At 41.4% G+C, this 18,728-nt stretch overlaps 1 protein-coding gene across 4 annotated transcripts in view; it reads right to left on the bottom strand.

Annotated features, from left to right (window-relative positions):
• Positions 1–18,728, bottom strand: part of TRIO (trio Rho guanine nucleotide exchange factor) — a 260,312-nt gene that overhangs the window by 38,702 nt on the left and 202,882 nt on the right. For all 4 annotated transcript variants that reach the window (XM_067290998.1, XM_067290999.1, XM_067291001.1 and 1 more), the window contains one exon: positions 869–1,161. In XM_067290998.1, the coding sequence (XP_067147099.1) occupies positions 869–1,161 (293 nt within the window). The remainder of the gene's footprint in view (positions 1–868; positions 1,162–18,728) is intronic.

Below are 18,728 nucleotides of genomic sequence, written 5' to 3' on the forward strand. Positions count from 1 at the left end.
CCATCAAAACTGCTAGCCAGATTCAGGTCAAGTAAAAAGGAATGATGGTGTGGTGTTCAAGTGATTGCACCCTTGGAAGCAGGAGGATGCCGTTCATTTCAACCTGAGCTATAGGTTCATAACAGGAAAGAGTTTGGCTTGATCTGTGCCTAACTGGATGCAGACTCTGCTCATATACGACTTCCAGACTTAGGGGGACATGCGCATTTATGGGAGGAGGAGAAATCTTCAGTAGATGTCCGTGGTGGCAAATCTGTACTAGTTCACCATTTCCTCCCCTCTAATGAAAACTGACGTTTATTATTTAACTGATGGTAACTACCCTTTGATTTGGAGGACCAATAATTTTTCTGTGCTCTAACTCTTGCTCAAGGCATAAATACAGCTTTAAGCAGTTAAGAAGCTCTCCCTGTATCCTCCCAGATCTATCAGCAAGAGAAGAAAGGGAAATACAAAATGATCTGATTATTCCCAAAACATGAACCACTTTTATTCACAGGGCTGCTTCTTTTCAGTGGAATAAAAAAGCCAAGCCAAAGAACAGCTTTTTCCTCTCCCACTTCTGTTCTTAAACTAGAGTTCCTTCTCCACTGAACTTTACTAAAGCTCTCAGTACTGAAGAGCACATACTATGTCTGGCAGAGGATTTAAGCAGGGAACAGCAGTCATCAAGCATGAGTAATATGTGTCATATGCCACTTAGTCCCATCTGCTGCAGAGTCAACTGAGGAGACAGCTTTTACTTGACCACATTTAGCTGTGGCAAAGACACAAAAACAAGTCTTTTGTTATATTTGTTATCCAAAAGATATAACCTGAAAACACATCCCCAGGAACATACCACAAGGAAGTTATCCTGAACACTTACCTCTTCAATAGTTTCATCTTGTGGGGTTGCTGCACTATCATCGGAGTCCTTCTGAGAGCCTGCATCCGCACTTTTGCGAACCTCTCTGCTCTTCTTATGCTTATGGGCCAGTTTTTTGACATGCCCATCTGCTTTTCCACTGCTAAGACGCCTCACGGGACTGGTAAGCCATTTTCTCAAAGTGTTGCCAGGACGCTTGGGGCCCGGGGAGCTCTGTGCACCTATCATGTGGGGCTGAAGTGATGTTACTGAAGCCGGAGGACTGGCATCATTACTGGAGACTGAAAGGGAGTCTGAGAAAAGAACAAGGTGAACATTTTAAAGGGGAAATACTGATAAGTAAAAAAGCAAGGCAAAGAACACGCATAGTAATAATCCATTTGTGTAACCACTCCCCTCACCCGTTTGTCCCAGGGAAAGTCCAAAAGGCGTTACTGCCTCCTGCAAGGCAAAGACAGATGTAATCTGCTGATTGGTAACATAGCGTTAAGCACTGTAGATCACATCACTGCTTATCGAAACTAGTAGCGTATGCCTGCCAACTGTTTATGCCACTTGAAACTATATGGAAAATATGGGGGAACTATAACCCATGTTAGAAGTCTGCACTAATCTCCCGAAGATGACCTGCAATTTACTATGTTCAATACAAGACACACAACTGGGGCACTTTTATGGACGCTAACAGAATATTATTTTAAAGACTCGAGAAATGCCCAAATTACTTAGAAGTACCTTGGCCTTCAACACCACCACAACTATCAGTGCTTCATACTGTAAGTGGCCACCCACACACAAGCACAGTTGATAGGCTTACAGTAGTCAAGCATTCAAGCAAAGGGGGCAGGAGACCTGCATGGATGAATGAGGAGCTCCTGGCAAAACTCAAACAGAAGAAGGAAGTGTATAAAAGGTGCAAGCAGGGACAGGTCACCTGGGAGAAATCTAGGGTTGTTGTCTGAGTAGGCAGGGATGGGGCCAAGAAGGCCAAGGCCCATTTGGAGTTTAACCAGGCAAGAGATGTCAAGGACAACAAGAAGGGCTTCTTTAAATACATCGGGAACAAAAGGAGAACTAGGGAAAATGTGGGCCCACTGCTGAAAGGGGCAGGGTCCCTGGTGACAAAGGATACAGAAAAGGTAGAGATACTGAAAGCCTGCAGTATGCCTCAGTCTTTACCAGTAAGACCAACCCTTCAGGAATCCCAGGTCCTGGAGACCAGGGAGAAAGTCTGGAGAAAGGAAGACGTTCCCTTGGTGGAGAAGGATCGGGCTAGGGATCACTTAAGTAAACTGGACATACACAAGCCCATTGGCCCTGATGGGATACACCCACGAGTGCTGAGGGAGCTGGCCAAAGCCACTGCAGGGTCACTCAATCATCTTGGAAAGGTCATGGTGATCAGGAGAGGTGCCTGTGGACTGCAAGAAAGCAAATGTCACTCCAGTCTTCAGAAAGGGCAAGAAGGAGGAGCCAGGGCCAGTCAGCCTCACCTCGATCCCTGGAAAGGTGATAGAACAGCTCATACTGGACACCTCTCCAAGCACATGAAGGATAAGAAAGCGGTCACAGAATCACAGAATTGCTGAGGTTGGAAGGGACCTCTGGAGATCATCTAGTCCAACCCCCCTGCTCAAGCAGGGTCACCTAGAGCACATTGCACAGGACTGCATCCAGCCGCGTTTTGAATATCTCCAGAGAAGGAGACTCCACCACCTCTCTGGGCAACCTGTTCCAGTACTCTGTCACCCTCACAGCGAAAAAGTTTTTCCTCGTGTTCAGATGGAATTGTCTGTGTTTCAGTTTGTGCCCGTTGCCTCGCGTCCTGTCGCTCGGCACCACTGAAAAGAGTCTGGTCCCATCCTCTCGACACCCTCCCTTCAGATACTTGTACACGTTGATAAGATCTCCTCTCAGCCTTCTCTTCTCCAAGCTAAGATCAGGAGTAGTAAGCATGGACTCACATGGGAAACTCAGGCTTAACCAACCTGAGAGCCTTCTCAAGAATGACTGGGCAGGGTAGATGAGGGGAGAGCAGTGGATGTGGTCTACCTTGACTTCAGTAAGGATTTTGACACCGTCTCCTATAGAATCCTCGGAGGAAAGCTGAGGAAGTACGGGCTAGAGGAGCAGACAGTGAGGTGGATTGAGAGCTGGCTGAATGGCAGAGCTCGGAGAGTTGTGATCAGTGGCGCAGAGTCTAGTTGGAAGCCTGTAGCTAGTGATGTCCCCCAGGGGTCAGTACTGGGTCCAGTCTTGTTCAACTTCTTCATCAATGACCTGGATGAAGGGACAGAGTGCACCCTCAGCAGTTTGCTGACAATACAAACCTGGGAGGAGTGGCTGATACAGCAGAGGGCTGTGCTGCCATTCAGAGAGACCTGGACAGGCTGGAGAGGTGGGCGGAGAGGAACCTCATGAAGTTCAACAAAGGCAAGTGCAGGGTCCTGCACCTAGGAAGGAGTAACCCCATGCACCAGTACAGGTTGGGGGCTGATCTGCTGGAGAACAGCTCTGCAGAGAAGGACCTGGGAGTGCTGGTGGACAAGAAGTTGACCATGAGCCAGCAATGTGCCCTTGTGGCCAAGAAGGCCAATGGTCTCCTGTGATGCATTAGGAAGAACATTACCAGCAGGTCAAGAGAGGTGATCCTCCCCCTCTACTCAGGCCTGGTGAGGCCACACCTGCAGTGCTGCGTCCAGGTCTGGGCTCCCCAGTATAAGAGAGATATGAAGCTACTGAAAGGAGTCCAGCAGAGGGTCACTAAGATGAAGGGACTGGAGCATCTCCCCTATTAGGAAAGGCTGAGAGCATTCAGGTTGTTCAGCCTAGAGAAGAGAAGAGAAAACTGAGGGAGGATCTTAACAATGCTTTTAAATATCTGAAGGGAGAGTGTCAAGAGGACGGGGCCAGACTCTTTTCAGTGGTGCCCAGTGACAGGATGAGAGGCAACGGGCACAAACTGAGGCACAGGCAGTTCTGGCTGAACATGAGGAAAAACTTATTTACTGTGAGGGTGACTGAGCACTGGAACAGGTTACCCAGAGAGCTTGTAGAATCTCCATCCTTGGAGACGGTCAAAAACTTTCAGGACAGGATCCTGGGCAACATGCTTTAGGTGACCCTGCTTGAGCAGGGGGGTTGGACTAGATGATCTTTAAAGGACCTTTCCAGCCTCAACTGTTCTGTAATTCATTAGGTGGCTGTGCATACCTCCTGACCCAAATATATATTCATATTTAGCATTGTTGCCACTCATTTGGTAGTGGAGTATAAATTCAATATGTCATTTAACTATACAGAAAAACATGCCTGTTTAATCTTTTAATGTGTACTGGCTTGAGCATGGACATGAAGAGCCAAAAATTTAGCCTCAATGAGATGAGTAAAATTTTGCAAATCCCAAGAGTATTAGAAACACTGTAATTAATTTCATTATTTATTTCCCCCATCCTAGGGAAAGGAGGAAGAAGAATCAAGAGAACTGTTAAATATGTTTCTTTTGCTTTATTTTTCTGAAAGCTCTTTTAAAAAAAGCTATTTAAAAGCCCATTTGCTCAAATCTCAGGATCAGCAGTATTTCTTTGCATGATAGTGCCTGAAATTCTGTAGTCAAACAAAGGATATATTTTTCCCAAGCCATAGTTACATGTGCATGACGTCAATATTACTTTCCCACCGAAGCTCCAGTCACTTAGATAGTAAGCTTATGATAAACACCCATGGGGTGAGCTATTGCTAGACTATATATTTTTTCCCCAATCCAACGCAGTGCTTTTTCCCCCAACAATACTCTTTTCCTAAAAACATACTATTTTTAGGCACATTTGCTTAACACCACTCCTATGAATATTATCTACCATTAGTGTTTTTAAAAGGCCCTGCTAGGTTGTCAAGTATACTTTTTTTCCTGTGTTTGCACTATTGTAGATAGATCAGTTTATATAAGGAAGACATAAATAATGTTTTGTTGAATCTTTCTGCTGCTGGGAATTAAATGCAGCATTTGCATTCCTCCTTGAAGTTTGACACAGATGGGCAGGTCAGCTCTTCAGGCAGCTTCTCCATAAGAGACATATTGCCAATCTAACCAGACAGAGTTTAAATTTTGTAGGATAATGTGGTCATGATCTTGTAGCAATAGATTTCACTGCAGATGCCCAAGTGCCTTGGACCTACACAGAAGTATGTGAGGCTGCACTGCTTCCACAGAGCACTAAGTGCAAATTACGGCTTAGAAGCCACAACTGAGGTGGCAAAAGGGACATGGAACAGGAAGGTAATAAGACTTTTCATTTTTCCTTCAAGTTGTTCAAGAGGCTTATCTCAAAGAATGCAAACTATTGAGGAAAAAAAGGAATAGAAATACTAGCATCCTTTCCTTGGAATACAGATTTGTGACCTATCAGGCTGTACATCAACTTTTTTCTTTGTTTTAATAAAACCCAAACCACCTCCATTAGCAGGCATATGACCATTAAAATACTTTGGCTCTGATGCTAAAATCTCCTGTATGTTACATTGTGTGAACACATACATAGCAGTAACTGCTATTAACCAACACTTTCATCATGCTTCCATAAAATAAAAGAATAAGATAAACTTCATGACAAAGCACGCCTTCAGTCCAACAAGCTAGCCGCTAACACTTTGAAGCAAGTCACCCTCAATCAGGATGCATCTGTAAAATTATTTTCTAGCCACTGTTTCAATTGTGCTGCACACGTCTAAGCTGACTTTCTGTGATGCCATTAACTTGGTTTCAAGGCCTTAAGTAATACCTAATATAAAAAAGCACCTGCATAATTACACCACTCAGCTTTGTCTCCAAATCCTGGGCTACTGGTGCTCCAGAACTACCACACTTCTCTTGGTCAGGCAGGAAACATAAGGAAGCAATTAATTATCTACAACAATAGTTTCCAACTTGCCATCTGAGGACCCCTCCAGTCCCATGGATTACTTCTTAAGGCTCCTTAGTACATACGTAAGAAAAGCAAGCCTACTAGCCATCAGCATTCACATCACAACAGCTTTTTTTTTTTTTTAATACAGTGGTCTGCTCATTAAAAAAAAAAAAATCGAAACAAAATACTTCCCAACCATCTTCAATCCCTCCCTAGGGATCCAAACAATCTCCTATTAAACCTTTGTAAGAAGTTAGCTTGACTGCCCTTTTACCCAACTCAGATTTACCTTTACTGTATCATGCATCTTTTAATTTTTTATTTCAAAAATCAAAGCAAACATCAATATATGGGTATTTCAATATATATTTTTCTGCTACTCCACTAATGGAAGACAGAAGAACAGAAAGCAGTGCTGGTGTTCTTGCAAATAAGTTTCTTCAAGCACAAACTAAATGCTTTCTTTTAAAGACTCCCAAGCTAGACAATGTTATCATTGCTCAGCCAAGTTTATCTTTTGTTTGTACGTATTTTTCAAGTCCTAGTGACAGTCCATACAAACTCCTTCTACAAATAAAATAGAGCACTTTTTCTTGTTTATAAAAGAAATGCAATTATTAAGCCTTCACACTGAAGTTCCCTATGTATTAACCATTCCATACTTTTCTATCCGTTGCATTTTTTCCTCTACAGTTACTCCTTCCTAAATAAGAAAAACAGCAGTCTGTGGTAACTTGTTGCATAAGATTTATTTTTAAATAAGCCGGCTTGTCCCTAACCATCTAAAATGCCTATAGTTAATAAAAACTTTTCCTTTTTTTTAGTCCAAACTGTGGTCCACCTCCTCAGATTCTCCCCCATCCTTTCAACAGCCAACACTTTTATTGGCTACTCATTCTCTTGTAAAACCAAGCAACCCGAGCAGAGCCCTGAAACTGTGGGAGAACAGTACTATTGCCCAACCACACTTTTGCTGTGCCACTCTTACTCCTCAACCAAACCAGGCAACAGCCTGTGGGCAGGGGGAGGGAAGAGAGCCGGAAGAAACGCATACACTTTATTGCAAGTGAAGAGGATCTAAGAGAAAAAACAACATTAGCTAGACACGTTTCACAGCACATACTTCAGTCATACCCTCCTACACAGCATTAGTTTTCATATTGTGTGCAGTTGGTAATCGCATCTCATCTTCTTGCCTGCATGATTTAATGTGAAGTACTTCTAAAGTTTTATTAAGTATTCAGGGAATCATAAAAGTGAACAAAGTGTAAGGAGTACACCAAAATGATAGCACTATTCCACTTTGCTGATGTTCTTTCTTACTTGGTTTCTTTTCAGTAAAAGAAAAAAAAAAAGTAAAAGAATCAGTTCTTTCAACATGAAAGCACTGTGGGAGAAGGAAAAGCTTAAAGTCAATAAAAATACTGGATTGTCATATATGCATCAATTTCAATATTTTATATTGTAACACAAAAAAGTAGCATTAGAAAAATAATCATCTATGTTAACCCAAATGAAATAATCAACCCACTGCTCTCTCCAGAGACCAGACCTGATTCCCCCTCCCCCTTTTGCATTTGCATAACACACCCCAACAATCTTATGGATCAATGTTAATACTCAGTACAAATATTCCACGGAAGTGTTTTTCTGTCGGGACGCTTTGCCATCCACAAGTCCGTTCTGACATCCCATCCCAGCTCACGAGAGCCCAGATTCTGCAATTCTTACTCCTACATGTTTACTTGGCAGATCACTTTTCCAAACCAAGGGTTAAAATAGTTGGGCACAGTCATGGAAAAATCTAGGTGCTCAGGCTCATACATTTGAGTAGATGCACTGCCAGACCCAAATGTTAGGTCACATCAATATCCAATACAGGCATTTTCAAGAGCACATGAAGACCTTTAACCTTCACCGTGAGAAAAGCCGCATAGGTGTGTCTTATTTCCCCCCTGGCCCATCACTATATACCATATTTTTCTACATAATTAGCGACACATACTCAGTTTGATTGATTACCCTGCTTGGGAATATTTACACTCAAGTTGGCCTCGTTTCCTTTATGACTACATAGCAAATTGTTTTTCTAGGGCTGCTCAAGAATATTTTATCACTAAAAAGACTAAGAGGAAAAAAGGAGTATTCAAAATTAAACCAAGAATAGCATGGACTTTAAAAACCAAACCAGATGGATTAAATTTGGGGTATGCTAACCCCAACTATGTTTCAAATACAGTAAACTTTCTAGTGAGTGTCAAATTCCCTTTTAGAAACAGATAAATGCAACAGATGGCCATTGTGGGGGCCAACGGGACAGGTCCCCAAATATGTAACAATCACTCATAGCTTCACCAATCCCAAAAGAAACCATCAAATTTAATAAAATCACTATCTACTGAAGCACAGTCACTCCTGCAGCTTTGTAATTCAATGACAAATTTAAAAAAACCTAACAACTGGGCTTTGTTTTATAATTCACAGCCACAATAAGAGAAGGCATTTAATTTCCACTTCTCTTGGAGTAAAACCACATATGTTACTCTGTTGGTGAGGTCAGAGAGTTCCCCAAGAGTCCATAAATATAGTTTGGAAGTTAAAGAACCAGGGCAGGCAGCATGGGTTCTGATCCCCTCAAACTAGCAGATAAAGTTACCTCCAATGAACAGACAAATGAACAGACAAATTCTTCAAACTTGAAGGGAAATGGGAACATTCATTCTACTCTCAGCTTTCCTAACACTAGAAACATGCACATCTGTGATTAATAAACCGTTTTTTTCCCTAAAAAATAAATCAGCCATGTTGAGCTAGCTGATGACTTGAAAGACTCTGCTTTGTATTAACTATTTCCATATTGCAGTTTTGGGAGTTTTAGTATCTACCGGAGAGCAAGGGGCTACAAACCCCCCACTTACCTAGGGGATCAAATCGAGCCTACGTGATGCCTTCTCTGCACCATCTAAATGCTGCAAGCCCCAAAACAGAAAAATTTGCTCTCTCTGGACTACAAAACAGTCATGGGACATGGAATGAAGCAAGCCCTGACTGGCGGGTCCCCTCCACAGGCCTGCTGTCCCCTGGGGACTTTCAGGACCCAAGAGCCCACAAAACCCATCATACACAGCAATTACCCAGCTCATCAGGCAGATCTGTAGCAAGTAGCTTACAAATGTTTGGGGACCAGAGCCATCCACTGATTCAGAAAACAGGGGACACAATCTACGCTGATGTACTTCCTTGCTAGTTTAATGTATAAATGGGAAACAGCTACTGCTCAGTGATTTCCCAAGCCCATATCTAGCTACAGACAAACATGCCCCAACCTGAACCAAGCTAATGTTCCACCAGAAGAAGCAAAAATTGTTTACAAGATCTCATGACAGAAGCCCATAAAACCCCACCCGAGTATACGGTCATGATTTAGTTATTAGATGAGATGGAGAAAGCTTGAAGGAGAGAAGGCTTATTTTATTCAAGGAGAAACCCATGCATAGCTTCTGCCTCTGGCTAGCTTTTGGAGCAAGAGGCAATCAATCTGCCATGCCTGAAACCATGCAGAACTTTTGTACATGGCAAGAATTTTACTTCTCTCCTGCTGAGTATCCTCTTTAGATTACCCGCACTGAATATTTTTTGTAAACCAATACTGGAATACACATCAAAGGACATTAGATGTGTTTCAGCTTTAACAAGCCACCATAAAAGCAGCTACAATTTAAAGACAACGCAGCTCTATTTTTATTGGGCTCACAGATGTGGAATTTCCCCTGTGCTCTTTGGGAGGCATGAGTTTTGCTTATGATATAAAGATAGTGCAATGACTTTCAGGAAAACTATTAAAAAAAAATCACAAAATGTAGGAAAGTTATTATTCAATACATACAGAACATACTTCAATCGCATTCGTATTCTGAGCGGAAAAAACACACTCACTATTCATCTTTGCTCAGCAAGTCTTCCTTGCTTTTTATGTCAAGTTACGCACTATGTTGAAATATATTTTGTAACATTTTCAGTGTGTGTGTGGACAGATGAAAATAGTTCAATTCCTTAGCATATCTTCCCAGATTAACTATTTATCTGTATTAATTGCGACTGTTATGAATACCATTCCAGAGCACTTGGAGTTAAATGTATTCAATAACAAACAGTCTTCCAAGTCATCAAAAGCTGACTGTGTTAACATCAAATACACTGACACTCTAAGCTCGAGGCTAGATTCAGATTCTCTTAACGAGAATGAGACACAGAGCAGCCCCACAATATTGTCTGCAATTAATCCTGCCCTGAAAGAGAGGTTGTCATCTTCATAACTTCCAAAGGTCTTACCGAAATTGAGAAAAGTCACCCAATATACGTATTTGTAACAGAGGAGGAATGAAGAAAATCTCTGACCAAGTGAAAAAGGATCATAATATGCATGAGTTAGAAAATTACTGGCATATGCCTGAAGGGTTTAATACATTTTTATCTTACTACTGTTTCATGATTCTTACTTTTTTTTGGAATATCCTCTCCTGCGTTCCTACTCAGTTGAAAATTAAGGTCTTATCTTTGAACTGTAATAATTCCACATGCATCATTGCTTGCATACACAGAGAGCTACAAACATGTCACTGTTAGCTGTAAACTAAACACTAACAAAATTTAGATGCAAAAAATCCTCCTCTCATGATTGCTGGACAGTTTTGCATTCATGTTGCTTTTTTTTTTTAAGCAGGAAAAAGGTGTGATACTGTGCCAGTAAAAAAAACTTTCCCAAGTGAACAGAAGTATTTCTGTTTGCACTCCCTGGAATTCAGACCACAGGGATACAGAAACCCAAACCTCTATCTTGAATATTACTGCAAGGGCAAGGCAGCACTATAGAAGGGGACAGTGTACTTAGTGGAGCATTTCATTCTTTCCAGTAAGCTGTTATTCTTTTCTGAGAAGAAATATATTTCACACCACAAGTAGTAAGTATTAGAAGTTACACTGCTGAGATTCAGTTTTACAGTTTGTGAAAACCACAAGCTTTTAAAAGATTAATCTCAGCTTCCTCACATGTAGTTTACATATTAACAAGCAACGTCTTGATCTAACGTATCAATTCTTTTGGCCACCTGCTTGCTGAATCTGGGACAACTCCATCCACGTGCCTGGCAGGACATGTCAAGGACAAGACATCAGTTATAGTTTGGCAGTCAAGTCCTCATACTCTGCACTTAACTCCATCAAGTGCAACAAATAAGCCATCCTCTATTATCTCTCCAGAGATGAAAGCAAGCACTCATCATTTTACTATGATTATCTTGCCCTAGAAGTAATGCTAGGGTGCATTTCTACAAACCACAAATCGTACAGGGACTTGCAAGCTTTCATAGAACTAATGAACAGAAGCCCACATTATAAATTTCAGGCCAAGTTCTCTCCCTGCCATGCGCCATCTCCAGGGGATTTCTGCAGGCCAGCTTAGGCCACCAGTTAGGCGTTCTTGTGCATTTTGCCTGTGCTGCCAGATACGTGACATAATTTTACATCACTGTGAAGGAGAACACTTATCATACTCTATCTGTGGAGCTGCACCAGGTAAGATTTTCACTTAAAGCTTCATCAGTTATCCACCAAGTTTATTCTCTGGTTGGGGCTGACATATACACTGTACTGTAGAATATCAAGGTGACACTCTTCTTTCACTAAATAGTTGTGGTCCAGTGCAAGCAGAAAAAATTGCAAGTAAACAAAAAACAAAAACAAACCAAAACTGTTTTTCTATATCAGAAAGCAAGTTCCCCCACAGCATCAATGTAATTTTCCCGCTTCCTTTGAACACTGGCTTTTATATCCAATTTCTCACTGAGATGCTTCTCGAAGTCTCAACTATGCCACTCATTATCAAAGTGTGAGCATTTTGGAGCTTTACTGCACTTTACTGCAGAGTGACATATATTTTAAAAAGTCATATATATATATATATATATATTTTTTTTTTTGCCAGATGTTCTGCATGGGCAATCTTTAACTACTTTTAGACAACCAAATTAGAAAAAGGTCAGACATAGGCATGCCCCATCCATTCCTTTCTCCAAAAGGAAGAAAGCACCAGGAGCTGAGGCCCAGGAACTGCTCTGGTCTAAGCACAGCTTTATTGCCCCAAGCTCAGCCTAGTGCGGGACAGAGCTGCCCACAGACTCTTCCCTCGCTGGCTCCCCACTAGCACTGCTGTGTATCCATCCAGGATCCCAGCCCAGGGAGCTGGTAGGTGGCACATGACAGCCACTAAGCAGTGGAAGCATCAGCTTCCAATCGCTCCAAGTTATGACACTCGCAGGGGAGCTTGTGGGGAGCCGGGAGGCCTGAGCCAGCTGAGGAGGGAAGCAGGGAGGGCAAAAACCGCAGGTCCCAGCTTGCAGCCTGCTCCGGCGCTCAAGACACCAGACGAAGTTTTCATGACTGCTGACAAGCCATTTGTCTCACGTGCGCTGGGTGTGATGAAGAGCCATGCTGTGTGATGCTAGCAGCAAAGATGCATCTCCCTTGTTGCTACAGAGAGCTACTCGTCATGTACTGCAAAGAAGAATCACTATTTATACAAGATCTGTGATAAGCAGTTTCTGTTTTTATCAACTGTATAGCCCGTATTTATCTGAGTCATAGGATTTTATTGTCTGCTCCTTTAATTTGTGCTGCAAAATAATTTTTCCCTCTGAAATGGATGAAAGTAAGTGCCAGCTATAGAAACACAGTTATGAAGTAGTGTAGCAATTTGCCTGATATACTGTGCCCATCAGTCCAGAAGGAGGAGATATGAACAGACAGATATGCAACAAAAACATCCATATCAATAGAAGCAACAGAGTAGTTAGCCAAAAGCAAAAAGATGCCTCCAGCAAGGCTTCAGCTCTACAGCAAAGCAAAGCAAGACACGGGGGAGGGGAGGGAGAGAAGCAAGGCTGCAGGAATTGCATTAGCAATAATCATCTCACACATCCCTAAAAGCAACACGTCATGCTGCCCCGTGCAAAAGCCCCACATGGCAAAGTCTCCAAAAGGAAGGAACTTATCCTTTGCAGATTTTAAAACATCCTCCATCACTCCAACAGGAAGGCTGCATATTAACTCTGTTATTGCAAGAAAGTTTGAGCAAGCCTGATCTCCAAAGCAAGCGTGGAACGCACAGCTCTATTAGTGCACCTTTGAAATCCAGAATACACAAGCAAATAGGAAGGAAATACACCTCCACCACCCTAATATAAGCAATAAAAACAAACTTCATAATTGGGAAATTCAGAAAAGGGTGATACATAAAATCAGCATAGCTGCTGAGCCAGAAGACTGAAAAAAACCTGAGCAAGTATAACCTCTGCCAGATACTTGCAAATGAATCTGGCTTTTAGCAAAAGATGGAAGTAGACGTAGTTTATCATCCCTCTCTTCCAAATGCATAAAAAAAATTCCGACACACAAGAACAACTCCAACAATGCTAGTAAAATCAAAAGAATATGTGTGGTAAAAGTCAATAAACAGATACTTTGAAACATAGAGGGTAGATATTGATAATAATAGCTAAGCATATCTTCAAGGCTATTAGTAAAGACAACTGTAAATAGAGAAACAATACGCGGTGAGTGAGGCGGTATCTAATCTTGAGTTACAGGAGCAAATAACACAAAAGAAATAGTTTTATCCAATTTAATTATTTTAAAAAAATTATTAGACTACTTGTTCTAAAAGAATGCTCATGTTGCCACTTTTTTTTTTTTACCTAGTGCAGTTACATGTTAACCTAAACACACGTACTAATCCAACAAATTTAACAGTTTTTTTTTTTTCATCCTCTTGATTCAAAGCAGAAGAGTTCATTAAAACAACTGACAATTGTTTGCAGCCGCAGCTTTAGCAACAGCTGTGCAAACACATCCATCTCAAGTCAGGAACTCGGCCGCAACCTTAATAATAATAACCTCATAACGTTTAGCTCTGGGGCTATTGTAACAGCTTTGGCCATTTTTCCTTCCCAAATGTTTTACTGTTGCAGCCCTCAAAAAAATAAATTGAGAAGGCAATTAAGGGAGCCAGGAGGGAAGATGGAATGGCTGAAGCCATGGAAGATCTGTTCTCCAAAATTACTGTATAAAAGAGACATTTCCTCCTTATCTAATTGAATCTAGTGTTATAAACTGGTTTTCCTAACACTGCCCTGCAGCGCAGAAGGCTGCTGTTTGCCACACATGCTACCTGGGGCAGCAGCAAGCGCACTTCAGGCCCTGCGGCCAGGCCCAGCTCCCCGCCCGCCTAGCCCAGCTGCAGGTGATGGCAGACAGCTTCCTCCGCCGCCCAGCCCAGCTCACTAACTGTCTTATCAAGAGCAGACTTGGATGACAGCAATTGGAAATGGAGCTGGTTTTGAACTTTTTATCTTTGCCTGGAAGTGTAACCTGAGCAAAGCAACAGGAGCACACGTGATTTTAATAAAGGTTGGTCACACCGGATTTTTTTTTTTTTTTTAAAAGAAACAGCCTCACAGCCAAAGTTGGCCAGCTGACAGCCATTAAAAGTCATAATGGCAAACCTCTGCACGTATGCCTTGTCAGGATAAAGTGTCTTAAGAGGCTGGGAAAAAAGGCGGCCCCCCCCCCCCCCCCCCCAGTTTCATCAACATTGAATAAAGATGAATGAGTTAAAAGGATAATGCGTTAAAAAGAAAACTCCCTTGTATAAATGTATTTCAAAACAAGTAAACTACCAATTATTGGAAAATGGACCATTTTATCTAAAATATATGAACATCACAATACACTGAATACTGTGAAAAAGAATCTATCCTTGCCATGTGCATTAACCTGATCACAGCCTCTTCAGGAATGACATGTGCATTGCTGGGTTTCCTTTGGCACGATCTAGCCCATATCGCAAAAGAAAGTGCTACATTTTGCCATGCCGCTTTTCTGTTGTTTTTGTTTCCTTCAATTGTTCCCAGCAAAGGCTCGGAAGAGAGCTGCTGTCGCAAGCAGCCTCGTCCACTCTGCCATCTCAGGCTCGGTTCCTAGCATCACTGCCCAGCTCCCACCCAGCCAGTACTGCCAGAGTGACCCCCGGGAAGTGATGTGATAGGAGCCGGGGAGAGCTGCCCAAAACCGGCTAGGGGGAAAAAGAAACAGAAGGGAAAGAAAAACAGCAGCACCACTTCTCTTGAAAGGCACTAAGGTAGAATTCTTACTTTTCGCTTTAATTAGCCACATGGCGGGGAATCTCAATAATATTTCAATATTATCGTCAATAATAATTTAGATACAAGAATTATTGTCACAGTAATTTTTTTTTTTTTTTTTTAAGTTATGGACTCAACTGTTAAGACTAAATTTGGGAGGGGAAGGGAAGTTATTTGAAGGAAACAAGATAAGGAATTTAATTATCTTCTGTGCCCTTTTCTATTGAAAAAAAACCCAACGTTTTACTTTTGGTCAAGTCCCCAGCATCTCATACAACACACCCTGGCAGCTGATCTCTTTCAGGCTCTCTTCTTGGAGCAAATTACTTCACCAAGAGTCTAGGGGTATGCTTTGTTATTTTTATTTAATCACTCATTCAAGAAGACTGATTAGAGGTGCCCAGTCCCATGCTCAGATCCTAGGAAACAAAAAATAAATGGTTTAACAAATATTTACTATTGTCTGTGAAGAAAGCCAGTCTTTACAGTGGAAGGATGTTTTTGATGCCTTCTTTCCAAGCAGGATGGCATATACTTACACCATCTAAATTCCTTTCTTCTCACTACCTCCACTAGGTAGAGCAGGCCTTGATGGACAAATTCAGAGCATCATTCCAGCTGCTTGCAGCCGTGTTCAAAGGGAGATTACGAGCAAATCGTTCATTATTCACCTAGCAATGAGCACCTAGAGGACATCCCCATCATGTAAAGCAACAGCTCATTCTTATGTTGTTGCCTCACTGAAGTAATTCATTTAAAATAGAGCTGTAACACAGCACGAGACAAATTAATTTGAAAATAGGAGTTGGTGCATTCCTGCTGTGCTCAGGTTCAGTCTGTTCTCTTGATACAGACTTTCAAGCATGATACAAAGCTCTGTGTGTCAGACGTTTTGTTACACTTGGGACACCTTTGCGGTATTGACTTCTCAGGTTCCATTGTTTTTTTCAAGTTAAGTCTATGAGTTTTTGACTACTTAAAAATTCTGAACATGCTTCATTAATGATATATAGAGACACAGTCATCTTAACAAAACCCCAAAATGCTTATATTAAAAAAATCACACTTTTTTTCCTATTATGGAAATGGTGTTACAAATCCTTATTACATAAAGTTCACATTATAAATTTAACTACATTTCCTTCAGAATATCTTACATTTTCCTTTTTACTCTTTCAAAAAAATCTATAAAGCTAGGAGTTGAGTAGATGGTTTGAAATAGAGATGTTATGGGGCACCAAACCCATTTTAAATTCCCAAATTTTCATACGGTACTTATACGGATTCAGAGTGGAGGAAGCAGCCTTCCAGGGAGCAGAGGCAGAAGGCAATCTGTGGCCAGCTCCATACACACATCTGATCTGCACTGCGGCTGAATCCTGGCGTATTTTATGAAGCAGGTAACTCACCTGACAGTTACACGGATGCAAACATGGTAATTTCAAATCACTGAAACAATGTGTCTGAATTATGGGAGATAAAAATTAGGAGCAGTTCAGATCAAAACATGAATAACTGGGAGAAGGATCTTATCAGCTCACTCAGAGCAAAAATACTGTGCCTCAAATCTTTAGATCCTTATTATTCATCAGCAAAGACAGTTATGAAAGAACATCAGCGCATCTCTTGCACAAGCTCATACATCTGAAACCTTTTTTCTGAGGGGTGTGAGGAGTGAGGGGGTACAGAGTTTTCTGCTGGCACAACTGCCTATGCCATTGCTAGGGCTGAAGCAGCTGGAGCACACGTGCCAGCCCAGGGGAAATAAGCTGTCAGTAGCTGACTCGGGTTTTGGTTTTTGCCCACCTTGAAACAGCACCTTCAGGTACCTCTCTTGCAAGTTGTGCAGCCTGGAAACTGCAAGAACAGCAAGGAAGGACATGCGGGTCAGGTGAGTAGTACCATCGAGCATGTAAGCACACAGCTGACGGATGTGCTCAGCTGCAGGAGGATTTTTGTTGCGTGCTCCTTTTTGGTGGAGATGGGAAAGAGCTCACAGCACATACTTAACAGCTTCCATCTGTATTCTGAAAGAATAGACTCTCAAAGTGTGGAGGTGGATTGAGGCCAAGAATTACACCAACCCATTAGTAATACTGGACTCTCCCACTGCATCCTTTGAGTCCGGTCCTCAGAGACACTTTATCCTCTCTTGGATGCCATTTGCTAACAATTACTCTATAGTAAAAGCATCCTGTTTTATGGATGAATTATTTCTTTGGCTTGATATACCATAAAATGATACGAAAGAGGAAAAAGAAAGCCAGTTTGATTCATATACATTCTTTTAAGCTATCTGTTGCCAATATATTAAGTAATGTAATAAATGTATTTCTTCAAAGACAAATGACAGCGCTCTCTACTCCTACAACCACCTTTCCTCCTTCAAACCAGACCCCAGATAGTTAATAACTTCAGGATAAATTTTGGTTCTGTAGATCTATTCCCTGGATTTCATCCATGAGATTTGCTTGTCAAATTTCCCAAGTGAAATACAGACTCACATGATTCACTTAGGGACTGAAATGCATACATTTATTGTTTCTTCTGGCTAATAAGATAACTGAAAAAAGATGTTATCATTTCCAATATTCAGCTCCAGACTGAAACTACTCAACACTCTCTCCAGCCAGATAACCATAAACAACTTTGCTGTTTCGCCACACTTGTCTCAAATGCAGTGCATTTTTAAGTTACAGGAATGGGTGGAATTACCATGAGAACTGGTTTCCTCCTAACTGGCTGGAAACCATTGCTTTCTCCAACTGATGTCAGATAAAGGCAAAAACACAACATTAGTTAGTTTAATTTCAGTAGTTTCTTGCCAATTCATTACTCAAAGCCTCATTTTCTTCTCCCTAAATCTGAATGTGTGTCTCCTTCAAACTTCAGAAATAAGCAGGGGGAAAAAAAGCCCTCAGATCATTGAATTAAACAGGAATACATCATTATCAATTCCACTACATATACCCTAACAGTTTAACAAAGAATAAACCAAACTTTTTAATTCCTTAAAATTCTTTAAGCAAAGTCAAAGCCTCAGTTGAAGACTTCTATCAGTAAATTCATACAGCACAGTACATTCTGAATATTCAACCTAAAGTCAAATTGCCAGTTTTAAGTTTGCAGTGGCCAAAAATACTAAATATCTGATTTTACTCTTTCCAGTTCAAGCAAGTGATGACCCAGCTACAGTAATGCTGGGTCATGCAAGAAGGCTTTGTTCTCCTATTGTGAAAGGCTATTGAGCCTTCTTACAACATGGTTTGTACATGTGGACATCTGTTTTTAAGAAACAAAGAACAATGAAAAATGTTTGTGAAATCGCATAGGCTTGACCAAGATGACTTCGTACATGTCTTTATGATCTTAACTTAGGTAATAATGTAAAGCATCTCACTCCTCAGGACTGACTACAATCAGCGCTTTATAAAGCATGATTTTTAAAAATTCTTGGGAAGCAAAAGCAGGTAGATCTCAGCCTGACTAACCGCTGCAGCAACAGGAGTGAAAAATGAAGCAAACCTGCTCCAGTGGAGACAGAAAAATGCAAAGCAACACCACAGGAGAGAAGACTCGAGACTTGCTGTGCCACTGAGGGGCCTCCAGCTGACCGGGTTGATACAGCTTGGGGTGAGCTTTTGCTGTAAAAGAGTTTGCTGCAAAGCATTCTGCCTATCAATTATTATTTGTAATTGACTGTTCATCCCCACCTCCAAAATACTCTGTACTTGCTTATGTCTGAGAACTGGCATA

This window comes from Apteryx mantelli, chromosome 2 (genome assembly GCF_036417845.1).
Source record: "Apteryx mantelli isolate bAptMan1 chromosome 2, bAptMan1.hap1, whole genome shotgun sequence".
NCBI lineage: Eukaryota > Metazoa > Chordata > Aves > Apterygiformes > Apterygidae > Apteryx > Apteryx mantelli.